General features: G+C 38.9%; 1 protein-coding gene across 7 annotated transcripts in view; it reads left to right on the top strand.

Annotated features, from left to right (window-relative positions):
• Nucleotides 1–17,528, top strand: part of LOC107577175 (roundabout homolog 2-like) — a 78,122-nt gene extending 60,594 nt beyond the window's left edge. For 2 of the 7 annotated variants that reach the window (XM_016263302.1, XM_016263295.1), the window contains 18 exons: nucleotides 479–560; nucleotides 919–1,087; nucleotides 4,095–4,261; nucleotides 4,901–5,022; nucleotides 5,137–5,353; nucleotides 5,588–5,712; nucleotides 5,950–6,127; nucleotides 6,371–6,598; nucleotides 7,071–7,110; nucleotides 7,216–7,355; nucleotides 7,475–7,750; nucleotides 9,219–9,363; nucleotides 11,018–11,239; nucleotides 11,914–12,098; nucleotides 12,276–12,380; nucleotides 12,472–12,645; nucleotides 12,838–12,980; nucleotides 16,772–17,528. In XM_016263302.1, the coding sequence (XP_016118788.1) occupies nucleotides 479–560; nucleotides 919–1,087; nucleotides 4,095–4,261; nucleotides 4,901–5,022; nucleotides 5,137–5,353; nucleotides 5,588–5,712; nucleotides 5,950–6,127; nucleotides 6,371–6,598; nucleotides 7,071–7,110; nucleotides 7,216–7,355; nucleotides 7,475–7,750; nucleotides 9,219–9,363; nucleotides 11,018–11,239; nucleotides 11,914–12,098; nucleotides 12,276–12,380; nucleotides 12,472–12,645; nucleotides 12,838–12,980; nucleotides 16,772–16,783 (2,730 nt within the window). In that variant the 3' untranslated portion in view covers nucleotides 16,784–17,528. Of the gene's footprint in view, nucleotides 1–478; nucleotides 561–918; nucleotides 1,088–4,094; nucleotides 4,262–4,900; nucleotides 5,023–5,136; nucleotides 5,354–5,587; nucleotides 5,713–5,949; nucleotides 6,128–6,370; nucleotides 6,599–7,070; nucleotides 7,111–7,215; nucleotides 7,356–7,474; nucleotides 7,751–9,203; nucleotides 9,364–11,017; nucleotides 11,240–11,913; nucleotides 12,099–12,275; nucleotides 12,381–12,471; nucleotides 12,646–12,837; nucleotides 12,981–16,771 lie in introns of all 7 variants that reach the window. The other 5 variants (XM_016263291.1, XM_016263279.1, XM_016263310.1 and 2 more) reach the window with 4 other exon arrangements.
• Nucleotides 17,529–18,784: the final 1,256 nt, after the last annotated feature.

The following is an 18,784-nucleotide window of genomic DNA, read 5'->3' as shown; positions in this document are numbered from 1 at the left end:
ACTCTATTGTAGTTAGATTGAACTATTTGTATTCATACTTTTCAGTATTGAATGAATTACACATATTTGTAATAGATATAAGGAGATTTTCTCAACTTGAATGTATATTTTTGCACTTGTTATATATATATTTTGTCACAGTGCATTATGGGATTTCATTCTTTGTGAAAGATACAGTTTATAGTTTGCCTGTAATATAAGTAATTATTTAGTCTCTGCATTAGGTACATGCCTATGATGCTGTAAAAATATGCCAACATATGCAGCTCACTAGGTTTCACAACAGCACATTATTTTCTTCCTGTCGCTTACTTTAATAGTAATAACCGTTGATCCTGTATTATTGCGAAATAATAGGCAATTTCGAGGAATTTGTGCTCATTTGTCAAGATTTCCACGCTGCTCCAAGTGAAGTGAGGCAATGCATTGTGCTCGAGTTTATCCATACAAATGCTGACCCTGAACCTGCTGTTGCTAGGAAACGGACTCCGGGGCCTACACCTGTGTTGCCTCCAGTTTGAGTGGAGAGACGAGCTGGAGTGGTGTACTCACAGTAAAAGGTAAAAGCACACACACACAAGTGCTCCATCATCACATTTATGTGTCCTTATCTTTGACAAACTGCATCATATCATCTTTAAACTGCAATAATCAGCTAAGGAAGCCGTTTCTGTTGTGAGTTAGTTCAGCAAATATATACTTCCATTTACCAGATGTCAGCGTATGGAGAAGTGCTGACCTGAGATTAGATTTTTCCTGTTCAATATTGATTTCTGTTATAATGTTCTATAAATCTAGACTAATACGGAAACAGCAACTGTTTTCTGATAGATTCTGCAAACAGAACCATAGCTCATGGAATGATAACTTGGACCAATATGAAGACGGCATGCTAATATCCTAATCTTATCTTTACAGAGAGTGGTGGTCTCTCTGTACCCCCGGTTTCAGAGCCCTACCAGCTGCCCGGTCCACCCCAGAAGCCCGTCGTAACTGATGTGACCCGTAACAGCGTGACCCTGACCTGGCAACCAAACGCACATGAAGGCGGAGCGGCTGTCACCTCTTACATCATTGAGGCTTTCAGGTGAGTTAGCGCACACTGTACGCATCTCCATTCTGGTCCCTTCCTGTTTGTTTTCCTTCCTACCCAAGATAATATTGTTTCTTGCCAGAGGCTACTACAGGGGTCTATTCTTCTTTTTTTATTAATTCACTGTCACTGTCTTAGCGTCGCAGGTCAGCCGTGACAGATGGGGTAATACCACCGAGTGGCTGCCCCGTCCCTGACCCCTTTCCCCCGGTCTACTGCTCGTCACAGTCATGCGAGGGCAACTACATGCTGTGCTTACATCTCACATCCTGCCTGCTACAAGAATCACTCCCCTCAGGCGGCAACCTACTGCCAGAGAGATCTAAATTAATAGCAACTGTATTGGTGTTCTACAATTGAATTACAGACACAGACTGGAGAACTCTGGCTTATTTAAAGGGGATATAGTTTTATGAATTATTGAATTATTTTGCACATATAGGTTTGTGCCAGTTTAGTAATTTAGCTTTACGTGACCATTTTCCACCCTCTTATTAAGAGGCTTGCAACTGCCTATTATGTAAATGGACTCTGTTTTGATTGGCTAACCTCTACATATCGGCATAGCTTAGGGCAGGCTAAGTTACTGGGAAGTTATGAGTTCATGGTTTTGGCATCATCACGATTTCTGAATTATTTTATTTCAGTTTAGTTTTTATATATGTGCTTGGTGAACCCGGTTAAGCTTAATAATGGACCTTCAATGGGTGTGACAGTCATGGCAAAATAAGTTGTCGGAATAAGTGGAGTAGTGAAAAAAAAGCTTTTCTTAGTAAAATTTAATAGAAATATTTTTTTAAAACCTAAATAAAAAATATATGCATGTGTGTGCGCGTGCCTGTGTGTGTGCCTATGTGTGTGTGTGTGCCTGTGTGTGTTTACTTGTTTGCAGTTTTTTATTGAAGGCCAATGTTTTGATCAAGGCTCACTTACACTCAGTATGTTAATTTAATGTTTAATTCAGTAATTTTAAACATGTTTTCTGAATTTAATTTTACTTTCTAAAGACTTGGTGGAAGTTATGAGATGAATTGTGCTTATTTTATTCTCTTGGCAGCTCTAATAAGATCATCTTTTTTTAATACAATGAATAGAAAAATACATGCTCTCAGCTTTTGAGTATTTTGTCTGTAAAACATGGAAACTATTTATTTTGTAACGATTTGCTTTAATATTATCAAAAAGCCAATTATTTAGTTAGTATAATCTCACACAGTATAAATGGGTTTATAATACATTAAAAAATGCTTTTATATTTTCCAAAATGGGTCCCTCATAAGGGGATCATCATATTTGGGTGTCCTTGGCATAAAAAAATAAACCCTTGCACTAGCTGTTTTGGGGTTTGTTCAGGCCATGTCCACACGTACACGGGTATTTTTATAAACAGAGTTTTGCCTTCTTCCGTTTAAAAAAAAATCTCCGTCCACATGCAAACGCATGCTATGAAGCACTGTCAAGAGCATGCCAAACCAACAGGTGGTGATATAATCTCAACCGTAAAGCCATGTTGGCCAGTCAGAAGCCTGAAAAAGTTTCCAGTAGGTGGAGATAACAGCGCAGGCTCCGACGTCACAAGCCAAAATCTCCGGTTTCGCTGTCTACACGATAACACTGAAACCGGAGTTTTTGAAAATCTTCACCCTGGCAGGCGTATTTCATGTACACACACTATGTCTTTGTCCTCTCCCTTGCCCCCATTGGTAACAGTTAGCATGGCCCCACATCTTTAAAATTGATTCTTTATAGAGTGCTGTGGGACTGAAAGGGGCGTTTGCTGTAAAATTTCCTTCCCAGCAGTGCTGTGGTACACGGAATGCTAGGAAAGGGAGGTAGGAGGGTGGTGGAGAACAAACGAGGGATGGAAAAGAACTGAGATTGCGGATGAGGAGAATTTAGGCTTTTGGGCTTAGGATTTTGACACCTCAATAACGGAAAAAAAAAAGGTTTATGTTTCCGGCCCACTTTTTGAATTTATGCACTTTTATGCAGGTGTTTATGTGCGTACAGGAGCACCAATCACGGTTCTGCTGGAGAAAAGGGAATTGTCTATGCTTCAGCCTTTCCCTGTTTATTCCATCCCAGCTGATAGCAAAGTGACCTTGGATTTATCGCTCCTATCGGTGGGTCGCTGAAGGAATATTTACGAGGTTCCCAGCATTTATGGCTTGGCCTAATTGTGCAGGTCGGGCTTTTATTGGCTTTGTATCTGCGGCAGGAGTTGCCACCGGGGGAAAATAAACCTTGAAAGCGCCACACGTGATCACTGCTCTAAACAAGGATGATGGTTAACCACAGACAAGTGAAGAGGAATATCTCAAAGCCTTCTGGCACAGACAGATGTGCTTAACGTTCATTGTTTATTAGAGGGGGATGCATGTTATGAATCTTGCTCACCTGTACGCCACATCTAAGTAGCTCTCTTGGTTCTCATTAAGTTAAGTTAATATTCTTGTATGTTTAGGCGTGATCTGGATGTTAATAAAAAGCAGAATGTACTTAAATTGAAGCTGAAATGTATCCCTGTACAGAATCAGCCAATGTTTTCGGTTTATATTTAATAAACTCTCAGTTCAGAATCCATTACATGCAGTGCTTTGGCTGCATTATGACAAGCCTAGTCTATGCCATAAATAAATCTATCACCACAGAGATCTTTTTCTAGTCACGCCATGCACTGTCAAGCCAAAGGGTACAAGAATAGCATCACAGAAGAGCCGGGTCATTAAACAGACAAGTGTAATGACAATCAAAAGAGTTCAGATAAACATCTATGACACTGACTTTGCTGCTAAACCCTCCTCTCTCTAATGCCATACGACAGCTTCGGGAAAAATGTAGGACGAAACATTGGTGTATTGATGTTTTATTCAGATTCAGCTGTATGAATCTGCTGGTTTTGATATTGTAGAGCATAAATAAACACATATGTAATTGATGTTTGTGTAAATATGATGAATCATTTAATGTAGTAATATAATCGTTCTATCTATTTTTTCAGCCAATCAGCAGGCAGTACATGGCAGACGGTTGCAGATTTTGTGAAATTGGAGAAGCACACGGTCACGGGACTGTCTCCGAATACCATTTACCTGTTCATTGTGCGAGCGCTCAATGCTTACGGCCTGAGTGACCCCAGCCCCATCTCAGAGCCTGTACGCACACAAGGTCTGTACACTGGGGACCAATCAATTTTATGACCTTTTTAAATAGAGATCTTAAAAATTGTGTGAACGTGTTATACAAATGATGTGTTGTGTAAATTTTAAGTATACAAACAAATTACAGGTGAAAAGCAAAATAAATTGTGCCTGTTTTAAAAGATTACATATAAATCGATTCCATTCAGTGTGGATTGAGGCTAATCATGAAAAATATTTTACACCAAATGCAGGAGAAAAATGTAAATATAAAATCTATATTTTTTATTATATGTTTTTATTTTATAACAAAATCTAAATAAAATACAACAAAATACTATGATATATAAACATGTTACAATTAAAAAATAGTAATAAAAAGTTAATAAAAATATTTTGTTAATATTTGTTAATAAAAATATTATGTTTTCCCATATTACATTAATTTTTCACATTAAATAATGTCACAATACATAAATCAATAATGTCACAAAAAATGTACTTCATTATCATTAATCAAAATAAAATAAATTTTATATATATATCTTCTTTTTTTTTTATATGACCTATTATTTGGTGGTTTTGACCATTTTCATGATATATTCTAAATTCATATATTTGCATAATTTAAAGATGATAATATCGGGTGTTTTTTGTTCTTTTGCAGATGTGAGTCCTACAGGTCAAGGTGTGGACCATCGGCAGGTGCAGAGGGAGCTGGGAGAGATGGCTGTGCAGCTTCACGAACCAGTGCTGTTGACAGCATCCAGCATGAAGATCAGCTGGAATGTGAGTGTCGCTAATATCTGTGCTCCAAATCAGCCCCACACCGGCATTTTGATTCTCCTGCTGGCTCACCTTATCTCATTTCTCTGTCTTGGTCTCCCTCTTTCCATCTGTCAGGTCGATCGTCAGTCTCAGTACATCCAGGGCTATCGTCTGCTTTATCGTCCTGTCGGCGGCTCCTGGTCACAGCAGGAAGTGAAAGCTGCGACGGAGCGTAACGCTGTCATCGCTAACCTGCTCAAAGGCACGGAGTACGAGATTAAAATACGACCCTACTTTAACGAGTTCCAGGGCATGGACAGCCGCCCGCTGACGTTTCGCATGCCAGAGGAGGGTGAGATATCTGCAGCTCTTTCAGTTTCCATTTGATGCACTTCAATTTAATTTCGTTCTAATCAATTCAATTCAGGTTCATTCACCCCAGCCCGACTCAATTCTGTTCTGTTGTACATAATATAAAGATGAATCGCTTCATTCAGGCAAATACAATTATGGAGAGGGCTAATGTAGATTTACTATTAAGGTCACTCACTTTTCAAAATGTAATTTTAATTGAATTCTCTTCCAGTTCCCGGTGCCCCCCCTCGTGCTGTAACCGTGGCAACAGTCAAGCTCAGCAACAGCTCAAGCATCAGTGTATCATGGCAGCCTCCTCCCACTGAGATGCAAAATGGTGTCATCCAAGAGTATAAGGTATATTTCAGATTGCAAAAGTCAGACCACAAAAACAAAACAAACTTCTTATGTCCCAAATACATGCAAAAACTGTTTCAGTTCCCATGAACTTCTATTGTATGGACAAAAATACAATGAAGGTCAATGGGAAACTCTTTAATGTTGGATGTTTCTTGGTGTTCTTTGCAGATGTGAGTTCTACAGGTCAAGGACCAGGTATTTTTAGGTTCAGATCTAAGTCTTATCTCTTTTCAGGTTTGGTGTCTGGGTAACGACTCTCAGACGCGCTACCACATCAATCAGACTGTGGACGGGAACGTGCTGACCACTTTATTAAAGGGGCTTCTACCCGGTGTGTTGTACCAGGTGGAGGTGGCGGCAGTGACCAGCGCAGGAGTGGGCACACACAGCCAACCTGTATCTGTGCTTATCAGTGAGTGCTTGCTAAAAAAACAGCCGTGACTATTAAACTAAAAGAATTAAAGAGTGGAGTGAAGAGCTTGTGGAGTAGAAGTACCAAGAATTGTGTCAATTCTCTTTGATTGCTTTTTAAAGTCCCGCTATGAGACTAAATTGCTTAATTCTTTCCAATAAGCTGAGTCCTATTAAGACATTCTGTCTGAGTAACACTTTGATCTGTCTTTTCTCTCTTTTTCTTTCTCTCTCTCCTTTTCAGAATTGCCCGCAGAGCAGCCTACAGTCACAGGTGGAGGCAGCGAATCTGACGAGAATGTAAGTCTGGCTGAGCAGATCTCAGACGTAGTGAAGCAGCCTGCCTTCATCGCAGGCATTGGCGGGGCATGCTGGGTAATCCTTATGGGATTCAGTGTTTGGATCTACTGCAGACGGAAGAAGAGAAAAGAGCTCAGCCATTACACAGCATCATTTGCATACACACCTGCGGGTATGCATGCACATATCACACCAAATGACATTTGACATTAAATAATGATTTAGTTATTTTATATGCTATTATAGTAGTTATTTTGTATTTGCTTTTGTTTTTATATTTTCAGTTTCATTTTAAATTAAATTTTAGTAATTTTATGTGCTTTTGCAATTTTTTGTTAGTTTTTGTTTTTCTTAATATTTCTTTTTAGCTTAAATTTATTTTTATTTCAGTTTTAGTTTTAGTAATTTTAGTACCAAAACTTATTTTATTTCAGAAGGCAATATTTCTCATTTAAAAAAATTTTATTAATTTTTTTTATTTTTAGTTTTTCCATCTCATACTTTTTTTGTGAATTTTATGATTTCAGCTTTATTTTGGTTTATGAAGATCATTTTAGTTAACCATCAGAACACTCACATTTAGCCTCATAATTTCTGCCTGTGGATCAGTTGCATTATATATTTTTTTTTTCATCTCTTTACAGTTGGTTTTCCGCATGGAGAAAGTTCTGGACTTAATGGAAGGTAAATTGAACTTTTAGCTTCTTAAGCATCAATTCAGAGTGTAAATACATTGACTTTAGTTCATTCTATAGTTGTTGATATTTTTGGACATGTATGGATATCTAGACCTGGTATGCTGGGTGCTAACATGGGAAATTACCCATGGCTGGCTGATTCTTGGCCAACTACCAATCTTGTGCACAATGGGAAAGATTCAGTGAACTGCTGTACATCTAAACATGACCCCCCGGAGAGATACTATAATGGTAAGACTCGCTTTTATAGAACAACACCACTGGCTGTACTGTTAAATTAATTTAACACTGTTTCCACAGCACAGAGTCTCATTAATTAAACCCTAATTAATTTACCATCGCTTCCTTAGAGGCGGGAATCTCTAATTACCTTAACCAAAACGAGAAGTTCAGCACAGACTCCAATGAAGGCCCCATCTACAGCACCATTGATCCCACCAGCGAGGACTTGCGCAGTTTCTCTGCTCAGTACTCTCAACATACCACTCCCTACGCCAGCACTCCCATCATGCCTTTCACCAACCAGGCGCCCTGCAGCCCTGAACAAGATGGCAGCCACTGGATGACTCAGCCTGGAACCTCCAATGCTCAGTATGCCCAGCCAGAGCGCTCCAAGACTGATAACGGTATCATTTCAGTCTTATCTGTTTCCTTCAGTTCTAATATGAATGCTGTGCTTGGCTGAATAACAGTGTTACTTTAGAATTATTTAAATGCTATTATAGTTCTTTTTAAATATTTTGAAATAGTTTTGATTTTTTCATTTTCAGTTTTGATTTTTTCTATTTTATGTGCTTTTGTCATAGTTTTAGTTTTTTATATTTTAATTTAGTTTTAGTACTTACATTTTTTTCAGTTAGCTGCCGTGGCAACATTTCAAATTTTTGTTTATGTTTTTTAAGTTTAAAGGGGTCATATGATGCGATTTCGAGTTTCCTTTTTCTTTGGAGTGTTCCAAGCTGTTTGTGAGTAGATAAGATCCCTAAAGTTGCAAAGACTAAAGTCTCAAACCCAAAGAGATATTCTTTATCAAAGTTAAGACTGGTCCACGCCCTCCTAAAACGCCTCGTTTAAACACGCCCCCACATGTCTACGTCACGCTGTGGGAAGACTTGCATAACGCCGCCCAAATGTTCACGCATAGAAAAAAGGTGTAACTTTATTGTTGCTGCCACCACCGCCGCCATGTTGTGAAGACACTGTGTGTTTCGTTGCGAAAGCGAAAATACTTTTGTTTGGCCTTCCAAAAGAGGACACGACTAGAAATCAGTGGTTAAGTTGCATTTACAACACTGTTCCAGAACAGTTCAACCCAAATATTCAGATGTGTGCAGTGCATTTTATGGAGGACTGTTTCCTGATCCTGGAAGAGTAGTCTACTATGCCGGCTGTTCTGACTCACAGTCTGTAAGTATGTTTTTATATTTAAAGAATTTGCCACTGATGATTCAAACGCGAGTTTTGAGCAGTGTAGAGTAGCACTTGTTTGTCATTTCTCCGATCACAAATGCAGACATGGTTTTATGTTTACGCGGCACAATGCAACGCAACGCGTAAAAAGACAGTATAAGTCATTATAATCAGTAATTATGTCCCCATTGGATGCAACAAATGCCTCGTTTATAATGGGTTTTTTAATGTTTTTGTCTCGTCGCTCCGGCCGGACAGGGCATTACAATATGGTAATGGACGTAACATTTCTGTCACACGCTTGAGGTATTCAGCCAATCACAATGCACTGGATAGCTGGCCAATCAGAGCACACCTCGCTTTTCAGACCGATGAGCTTTGAAAAAATCTACGCGTTTCAGACAGGCGGGGCATAGAGGAGAAACAATAATGTACAGTATGTGGAAAATAATGTGTTTTTTGCACCTTAAACTGCATAAACACATTTCATTACACCAAATACACAAAATAATGTTCTTTTTAGCAACATCATATGACCCCTTTAAGTTTTCATCTAAAAATGTATATTTTAGTTTATTTTAGCTGTATTTCAACAACCTAAAATTATTTTTAGTTAACAGTAACAACACTGCTGAATAAAGGTGTTTTTCATTCAAAAAAAAAAAATAGCTTGCTTTCCTACAGTAAAACAACCAAAGCAGAAGTTGATGGGGAAGCCAGTGAAAACGCCGTCTCTCAATTGGATGGATGCGTTGCCGCCAACCCCTCTCTCTGGAGAGCTAGACGAGTGTGAAGAGGAAGATGATGATGAACTAATCCAGGACATGAGGTAAAGTTCACTAGAAGGCTAGAGATTAATTTCAGTGCTGTGCCAGCTTTTGTAGCATATTTTAAACTAAAAAGCTAAAATTTTAATACTAATGGTGATGTGACATGTTATTTAAACAATCTTGAGAAAAACTTATTACTTATATAACTTAATTATATAGGAGCTGAACTAGTAGAAAATAGCTACCCAGAGAGAGTTCCAATCAGAACTTTGGCAGACAAAACAAATGTCAAGTCTCACCTCAAGTTCTCACACACCATGTCAGGAATTCATTAGTTTTTAACTTCATTACCATGTCTACATAAAGACATCTTTTACCATTTTGCAGCATGCTGGCTAGCTGGGAACATGGCCTCACTTAGCCTTCTGGACAAAATGTTGCTGATTGTTCCAGGAAGAGTCAGAATTCACAGGGCCAGAGCAGTTTGATTGCTGTTGACAAGGCCGTATATGGAGGCTAACAAAGTTAGCGATATGCTACCCTTGAATCTGGCCTGTTTCCTCATGATGGCCTGACTGAATTATGTTTTCTTTTCCTGGTCTGTATCACATTAGCTCCTTGTTAGTGAAGCGCACGGTGAGCAGTAGCCGCACAATGCCCCGGCCGCGGGCGCTGACAGGTTGTTTCTGCCGCCACTTCAGCCCAATAGCTGCCCGTGAGGGGCACTAACGGGGCCAAGTCACATTAGCCGCAGCGGTTAACCAGCCCTGACTCACAGTGAAGATCTGTGAATCTGATAACCGTGGCATAGCCTCCCGCAGTAACCGCATTAGCCAGTGAAAGGTACAACCCTTCTCAAGTTCCTTCCTCCGAGCATTAGACGTCATTCAAGGCACAAGCAAGCAATGCAACACTGACAGCCAGACTGGATTTTCATCACTAGTCCTCAAAAGTGTGCTCAAAAGTGTGATGAACTAGTGGCTCATAAGGTTAACCTTTGTGGCAGCCTGAAGGCAAGAACATCGGCTCTGTTACTGCATTATGACTATAATTTAAGAACTCACCCTTCAGCTCAGCGAGGCTCAAGAACTCGAACAGAAACACCAAGCAGCCGCATACATATTAAACCAAGAGTGTGCTGTGTGTAGGTGTCTTTCAGCTCAGCGGTTTGCCCTCTAAGTGCCCAAGGAATAACATTGAGTCAGTGTCACTCAAAATGCCACTGCATTTAACTTCTTTTCCATCGCTTTTGTATGGATTGTTCCCGTGAGAGCTAAAAGATCACGCATATGGTTATCTAGAGGCCAGGCTGTCTCATTTGACACAACAGCAGCAGGAATCGATATGCCACCGGTTGCATTGGCCTGGTGATTACTGCAGCAGGCAATCATAATGAGTGAGCTGTGATTGATTTAGCAGAGGTTCTGGAGTTACTTAACCTTATGCTAAAAATGAGGGAATTTAGTTATAGAGCAGAAACTAAGTCACTTATTCTCCCACTCTAAGTGAGAAGGGCAAGCGAGTGATAAGAAAAGTTGATTTTTTTTATTTATAATAGAAATATGGCAGGTAGAGTATGTGATCTGGCAAATTTGATGTTTTCAATATGATTATTATTAAAAAACATTGTAAAGTCAGCTTTTTAGTCATCTTTTAGGGCTGCACTTTATTTATAGACATGTAAATAATATTGAAACTTTTTTTCTCACTAAGGTCCGATGAGGAAGAGTGGTGTCCTCCTCTCCCGGATAGGACTTACCTCATGGATGGTGGGATGGAGGATGGTCCCGCTCCTCCTCCTAGAGGAGAGGCTTCTTCCCCCACCACATCCTACAGCCACCAATCCACCGCCACCTTAACCCCATCTCCCAGAGACGATGGCCACTGCCACGATATACCACGACTACATCAGCTCGAACAGCCACAGATAGCACGGTGAGACGCGTAAACCTTCAAATACTATTTCACAATTATTTTGTGCATTTGTATTTTTTGTCAGGTCAGCATTTCACAGTTTATTTCACTTTTATTTTCAGCATAAATAGCTTTTTTGACAGTTTGAGTTGTGCACAAGTCAACAAGATTTGCTTGTTCTAAACTTTGTTGTATTTCAAAACAAATTTGAGATGCAGCATAAATTACATTTGTTTTATTCTCGAGGTGATGTTCACTTTAAAATACTTAATAAGCCATCCTTCATCTTTCAGGAAACTGCTCTCCTGCATTTCAGTTCTCTGCATTAATAGAATAGATTATTTGTTTTCATTCTCTTAGGAGAATTTTTAGTGTCATTATTTGTTCCTGCAGGAGAAAACATTTTTTATGAATAATTTATTCCGTATTTGTAGATTATCACGGCACAGAGCAAATATTAAGACTATCATTAAGCTTCCTGCTAGACTGCAGTTGCGCCAAGTTTAGACAGATCATTCACTTTTACAAAGTGCTGATCTTGGCCTACTATGTTTTTCGTTTAATATGAGTTCATATAATAGTGTTCATGTGCCTTGTTAGCTGCAGCTCTGGGTTAAAACACTGAGATCCTTTGAATGGGTATTTTATGCTGTTAAACGTTGTTCTAACTGACCGAACATATTTGTTGTGGACAGTCGGTTGCCGTGTGGACCAGTGCCAGTTCCGAGAGCACCAAGCCCTCCTCTAATCCAGTCCAACCCAAACCTGTCAGCCAATCAGGAGTGCCCTGACGACACTGTGCCACACCGTTTAGCACATAAACGGGACCCGAGCCAAGGAGCTGCCCAAAGTGTAGAGAACATCAGCAACACCACGCCAGGTGTGTTTCTGTTCTCTATATAAATGTGCCACAGACGTTTTGCTACTCTAGAAGAAGTAAAATGCCATTTTCATGCTCCCAGCAGTCTAAAATGCCACATTTTCTACCTAAAGCAACTTCTAGAATAGCTACAATTGTTTTAGTCACTTCATTGTCATGTCTCATCCCCCCTTGTAGGTCGAGCGAGGCCCTCTGCAGACCACACACCTCCTGGGCCGAAGTCCAAGGTGAAAAAGAAAACCTCCAAGAGCAGTCAATACCGAAGAGATATACTGCAAGGTGGTGAGTTACTGACCAGGCCTTTTCCAGAATGAAGTTAGTTAATCATTTATCCTGCTCCTGCATACTTAACATGTTGGTCACATCTCTGCAGATCTGCCCCCTCCACCAGAGCCGCCTCCTGAGGCTGAGGTCGACTGTGCTCAAGTAGGGGGATTCGAATGTGGGCAGACGTCCCTCGAGAGAGTGGGCAGTTCCCATTCCTCCATGGAGAGAAGAGAACAGAGCACACCCAATCGGAAAAACTCTTCTCATAGACGGATAGATGGTTAGAGAACACCTGACAGTCTCATTTTAAATGCTGTTTTAAATTATTATTTTTTTACAATTATTTCTTTATGTTGTATATAAAAAAATAATGTATATTATTTATTAAAAAAATTAAATAAAATAGGTTTAAATGGACTGGCTTTCACACTTTTGAACCCTAACAGTATGGTTTTGTTTATGTGGCTCACAGCAGAAGATGATTTAATTCCTTACAACAAGCCCAACTTCTTGTCTCGAGGTCAGATGTCCAGCAATTGCTCCTCAACAGGAAGTTCATCATCACGGGGGTCAACAGGATCACGAGGACACGGAACGGGCAGGAAGAGAAATGATGTAAGACTAAGTAACTTTTCTCACACTGTAGAAAACCATTTTCCTAATCAGTATTTTTGTCTTTTTTATCCACTTAAAACATTTAATAATCCTTAAATCAAGAGTAATATTTTCTATTAAATATGCATGTAAATTATTTACTGTACTTAATTTATGCAAATTTATAAAAATGGCACAAGACTTGTTTTCTAAATAGATTTGAATTTATTTATTATAAGCTTTGGATTTTACTATACAGGCAAAGTGATTAGCTTTTTTTGCTTGAAACAAGAAAATGTCTTGCACAATTTTGTTTCTTAAGTAAATCCATCTTGTTTTAAGGATGCTGAGATATTTTTATAGTAATTCAAGACAAAAAATTAAGACACTGATTAAGATTAAGACTGATTACATTTTTTTTTAAATGTATGCTTTCAAAATGTAATCCTCGTCCTCCCAAATCCTAACACTAATCCTAAATCTCAAACATTAGCCAAGCTTAGTCAAACACAGCCTCGCAAACATGTGCACTAGTTTATCTTTTCTTAACACTCATTCATTGGCAAGACAGAATTGACTAAGTGTGGAAGAGTCTAGACCAGGGGTCTCCAACCTTTTTGTTAGTGAGGGCTCCCTGAAGGGATAAAATTGTCTCAAGGGCTACTTGTTTATCATAAAAAATGGTGTCTAGTGAAATGAATTAATAAAACTTTAACAATTTAATCAATCTTTTAAAATGTAATCAAATGAAAATCAATTTACAACAAAACATTGCATTTTTATTTAATTTGATCAGACATTAATGTATAAATTAATAATAATAAAAAATTATTGGTTGTATGATATTCCTTAAAAATAATAATATTATTATTACTTTGAGAATTGCATTGTAGTATACAGTAGTAATATATTCAGTCATATAATTTCAAGTTAAACCGGACTTTTATTTTGACGGTTTGTCATGAAGGTCTTTCAGTTTTAGTTTTAGTTTCAGCGTGTAGGCTATTTGACGGTATTTTTTCTCAAATGAAACTGCATAAAGCTGGTGAAGTAACTCTCAGAGCAGCTCTGAAGATGAAGTGCATGTGTTCATGTCCTCATATATTGAGACGCAGACGCTGAAACAATGCGAGTCACGTGTGTTTGAGTTTGTGTATCAGATGAAACTACTCCACGCATTCACAGTGTTGCCAACTTAGCAATTTTGTTGCTAAATTTAGCAACTTTTTCTTCCAAAAGCACCTAGCAACAAATTTAGCTATTTTTAAATTTTATTTGGCTACTTTTAGCAACTTTTGATAAGTGACTCAAACAATAAAAAGGCACACATTTTCAATCTAAATTTCACAAAAAGAGGAAACCAAAGATGCCTAGAAGTACATACATCACATGAATTAAGTTATTGCTATTTGCAGTTGTTCAATTTGATAATAACAATAATAATTTAATAATTGTTCATTTATGATACACCTTGTTAGTAGCTTGTACATGTGATTGTTGATCAGTTAGTACACTGTAAGAAAAATATCTAGAAAAATGGCAACGGTACTAATAATTTTCCAGGACATTAACTATTATCAATTATCCATTATCAGTTGTAACCCTTTTCTTACTGACTACTAATACACTGCTTAAAACTATAATTATTCAGAATGTGTAGTTTTACTAGTTTACTAGCTAATAAAAAAAACTTGTAATCGTTCAAAAATTAAATCGTTCAAAAGTGTTCAATGTTGTATATAAAAATAGTTATTTATATTTTAACATTTAACATTGGACACACAGAACATGCAGACTTATTAGCGACATGCACTGACTGGTTGCTGTAACATTTATATCTGTTGTGATTAATCCATATTGAGTAAAAATGTCGAGAGCTTATCATCATTATTAACATAAATTTGATCATAATCTCGATATGATATAATTTATCGCCCAACGCTAATTTAGGCTATTTATAGAACGTGCTTGGCGGGCGACTCAGAGACTCCATGCGGGCTACCAGGTGCCCACGTTGGTGACCACTGGTCTAGACAGACTGAGTCCATCTGGCTGTTCAGCACATAGTGAGAGTGATCTGTAGAGACAGTAGGCTACTTTTAGCCGGCAATCAGACACTTCCTCTGAAGTACGTTCTCCACGCTCACAGAACTTATGACAGAAGAGATGCTACAACAGACTTATCTGTATGTAAAGTGATTTTTCTCATATCAAACACTGGCATGATTATTTATAACCAAGTTTTACAGCTCTCAAATACAAAAGTAGACACACTTAGAAAATGTTGTCATATTCTTCCTTACTAAATCCGCTTTATTCGACAAAGATTTCCAGCTCTAAATGCCTGTAAAACCAAAAAAAGCAATGATCTTTGATTATTACATTGTAATGTGTGTACATTATTTGAGGGTTATTATTTTCTTGATTTCAACATTTTCTTAGGTTTCAACATGCATTAATAATTACAATAACATTATTATTATTATTACTAATAATTTCAATAATGTCAATTTTGAATTGCATTTGTATTGTAATGATGTAGATAACACCCTTTTACTGTACTGTGGTAAAATCAATAGAAGTGCTTCTTGTGGTTTTTTTTATATTTTGCATCTATGCGATACATAAATCATTCTCCCTATGCAGAAACGTACAGTAGTGGTACCATGGTACAGTAATGGTATCACATAATAATACACAAAAAATATTTTCCAAAATTTCCGAAAAACACAGGAATACCATGGTACTTTTTAACATTTAGAAGAGGGTTTCTCACCATTTACAACTAGTTCAGTCAATTAGAGAAATCAGATTAGGAAGAACTAAATGCATGGGTCAAAGTGGCCATAACACTTAAAAAAATTTTTTTTTTTACAGTTTCACTATAGACATGAACTGGGTTACGCACATCTAAGGTCACTCCATATGAGTCTCTTCAGATGTGTGACCCCCTCTCAGGTTACTCCCTCTGGAACATAAAAGGCAGACCACATAAAAGAGGGCTATACGTTCCCCAAGGGAGATAGTTTTGGGTTACCCTGTCCTGTCACGGTGGTTAGCGAGGACAGAGAGCGTGAATAGGTGCTTGATGGCGAGAGGGGAGAAGAGGTCTGCCTCTGAGATCGCCTTTATTCTGTGTCCTCAGATCTTGTCACGTCACATGATGGACGCTCCCTGCTGCATTAAGTCATCCATAGACATACCAAACCAAAAACAGCCTTTCTTTTGTCCTGAGAGAGGCCACAATTATCTGCTGAATAGACCAGCTAAAATGGTTGACCAGTTTAAATGGCCAGTTAAAACCACTGGTTACCAGTGTAAGGTATATTTTGGCCACTTTCATAAAGGTTTTAGTGTCTTAAGCCCAAAGTATACTTCGTTTTTTATGTGCACGCTAGTGTATGTGTACAGCTGAACGCGTAGCCTTTCAAAGTATACTCCATTTGAGGTGTATGCAAACACAGGCGGTCTAGAGAGCTTTATCTTTGTCCAGCGTCTGCTCTATTTTTCTCCAAAAGTTATGACCGATAAAAATATCTTTGTAGTCTTTTAAACTAAAGTTGCTGCTTTCTTATAACCCTCTTTTGTTGTTGTTCCGTCTCTTTAGTTTCGATTTCTACTGTGAAACAACAGCCTTTACAATGGTCAGGCTGCTATAATGACCAGCATTGTCCATATAAAACCATCTTAGATGCTGTTCCAAACTGGTCTAAGCTGTTTTTTAAGACTTTCAAATGACAGTATTTGCATCAAACATATCAACTTGAAAGTTTATCTTTTGTAATTCAAAAATGGTTTTTCTTCTCTTCCAGGAGATGAGATAAGGGAAGGCTATGAGACGCAGAAAGTTTTACATGGAAATCCCTCCGTTTTCGTTCGGAAGCTGAAGAGAAGAACCGAAGAGAAGTGAACGCATGTACAGATTTCAGAGCGTGATTCTGGGACTTTTGATTATGTTATTAATTATTGTTATTGTTATTTATGACCTTCATGGGGGCATTTTTCATCATGCTGTCACTGTAAATAATCATCCGCTGAAGCTTTTTACATGGGGTCCAGATGCCAGGAAAGAAGAGTATATTGTATTTATACATGAAAGAAGAAATGAAATCATGTTAAAAGCTCTGATATTATAGATAAGTTAATGTCTGAATGTGCCAACCTCTTGTAGAAATGTATACAGCAGCATTTCAAAGCACAATAATATTGCACTCTTGTTGTGTTGGAGAACAACAACAAAAAAAAATAAAAAATAGAAAGCACAATGTGTTGTTTGACCAGCCAGCCTCACGACCTAACTGAGCCGAGGACGCTTCTGTCTGTCCGTCTCGTCTCCGTCTGTGGATCCCTGTCCTTGCGGTCACAAGAGAATGTGTTTTTCCCCCCATTTCTTTTCAAAGCAAGATGGTTTGTCATTTGACGACTGTTGTGAACGATTGTACTTGTCTTTTTTTTAAGGAGTGTTTTGGAGATTGTGAGGAAATGTATTTCATTCTAAAAACCAAAATTATGTTTCTTTGACTAACTTTTTGGTAGTCCTTGTTGTTTTGTATAAATAAAATACATTTGCTGAGCTATAGCCTACGTGTTTGTTCTGGTATGAATCAGTGTATTTAATATAGCCTAATTGAGATAATAGTTCTGTCAGGACCACTATCGTCAGAATGATAGATACTTAGCATAAAGTTTGGTTTGGCGGTATGGTTCTGTTCTGGGCAAAAAACCTCCCTGCCCATCCATGCAGCCTGTCATGAATGAGCAGGGAGAGCAGCAATAATAACCCCCCCAGGGTTAACAGAACAGAACAATGCAGATATCATTAATGTACTCAATGATATTTAAGTGTAACACTTTATTCAAGATAAAGGAGTCTGATTAGCAAGGAATATCAGAAAGCTAAGTCCTGACTGTGGCGAAAGGTGGAGCTGGGGATGGAGGAGGGTAATTTGCTCCGAAGCAAGCTAAAAAGCTGCTGAATAATACTGAATACAGCTTATATAGGAATGCCGCGATAGGTGTCGTATTCCTATAGGTAGATGTGATCAGCTGAGAATCAGCTGATGCAAGCTTGACTCACGTGACCTGCCAGAACTAACGCTAAAGCTTAATCTCTGTCAGGACCACTATCGTCAAAATGACAGATACTTAGCATAAAGTTTGGTTTGGCGGTATGGTTCTGTTCTGGGCAAAAAACCCCCCTGCCCATCCATGCAGCCTGTCATGAATGAGCAGGGAGAGCAGCAATAATAACCCCCCCAACACAAACGATAGGCCCGGACCCCCCAACACAAACGATAGGCCAGAACCGCCCAAACCACAACCAATGGCATTCTGAAAGAAGCATATCCTTCTGGAATAACAGAGACTGGGGCAGCAGCAACTTACAGGAGAAGGCAGCGAAAGGGTGCTCTTCTTTATAAGCAGCTGAGCAGCAAGCCCCTTACCGGAGGAGAGTAGCAGCAAAGGGGTGCTCTTCTTTATAAGCAGCTGAGCAGCAAGCCCCTTACCGGAGGAGAGTAGCAGCGAAGGGGTGCTCTTCTTTATAAGCAGCTAAGAAGAGCAGCAAGCCCCTTACCGGAGGAGAGTAGCAGCGAAGGGGTGCTCTTCTTTATAAGCAGCAAGCCCCTTACCGGAGGAGAGTAGCAGCGAAGGGGTGCTCTTCTTTATAAGCAGCAAGCCCCTTACCGGAGGAGAGTAGCAGCGAAGGGGTGCTCTTCTTTATAAGCAGCTAAGAAGAGCAGCAAGCCCCTTACCGGAGGAGAGTAGCAGCGAAGGGGTGCTCTTCTTTATAAGCAGCAAGCCCCTTACCGGAGGAGAGTTGCAGC

Source organism: Sinocyclocheilus grahami, unplaced genomic scaffold (genome assembly GCF_001515645.1).
Source record: "Sinocyclocheilus grahami isolate Dianchi unplaced genomic scaffold, SAMN03320097.WGS_v1.1 scaffold32.1, whole genome shotgun sequence".
Lineage (NCBI taxonomy): Eukaryota > Metazoa > Chordata > Actinopteri > Cypriniformes > Cyprinidae > Sinocyclocheilus > Sinocyclocheilus grahami.
The sequence above is the reverse complement of the archived record's forward strand: the minus strand, read 5'-3'. Positions and strand labels throughout refer to the sequence as shown.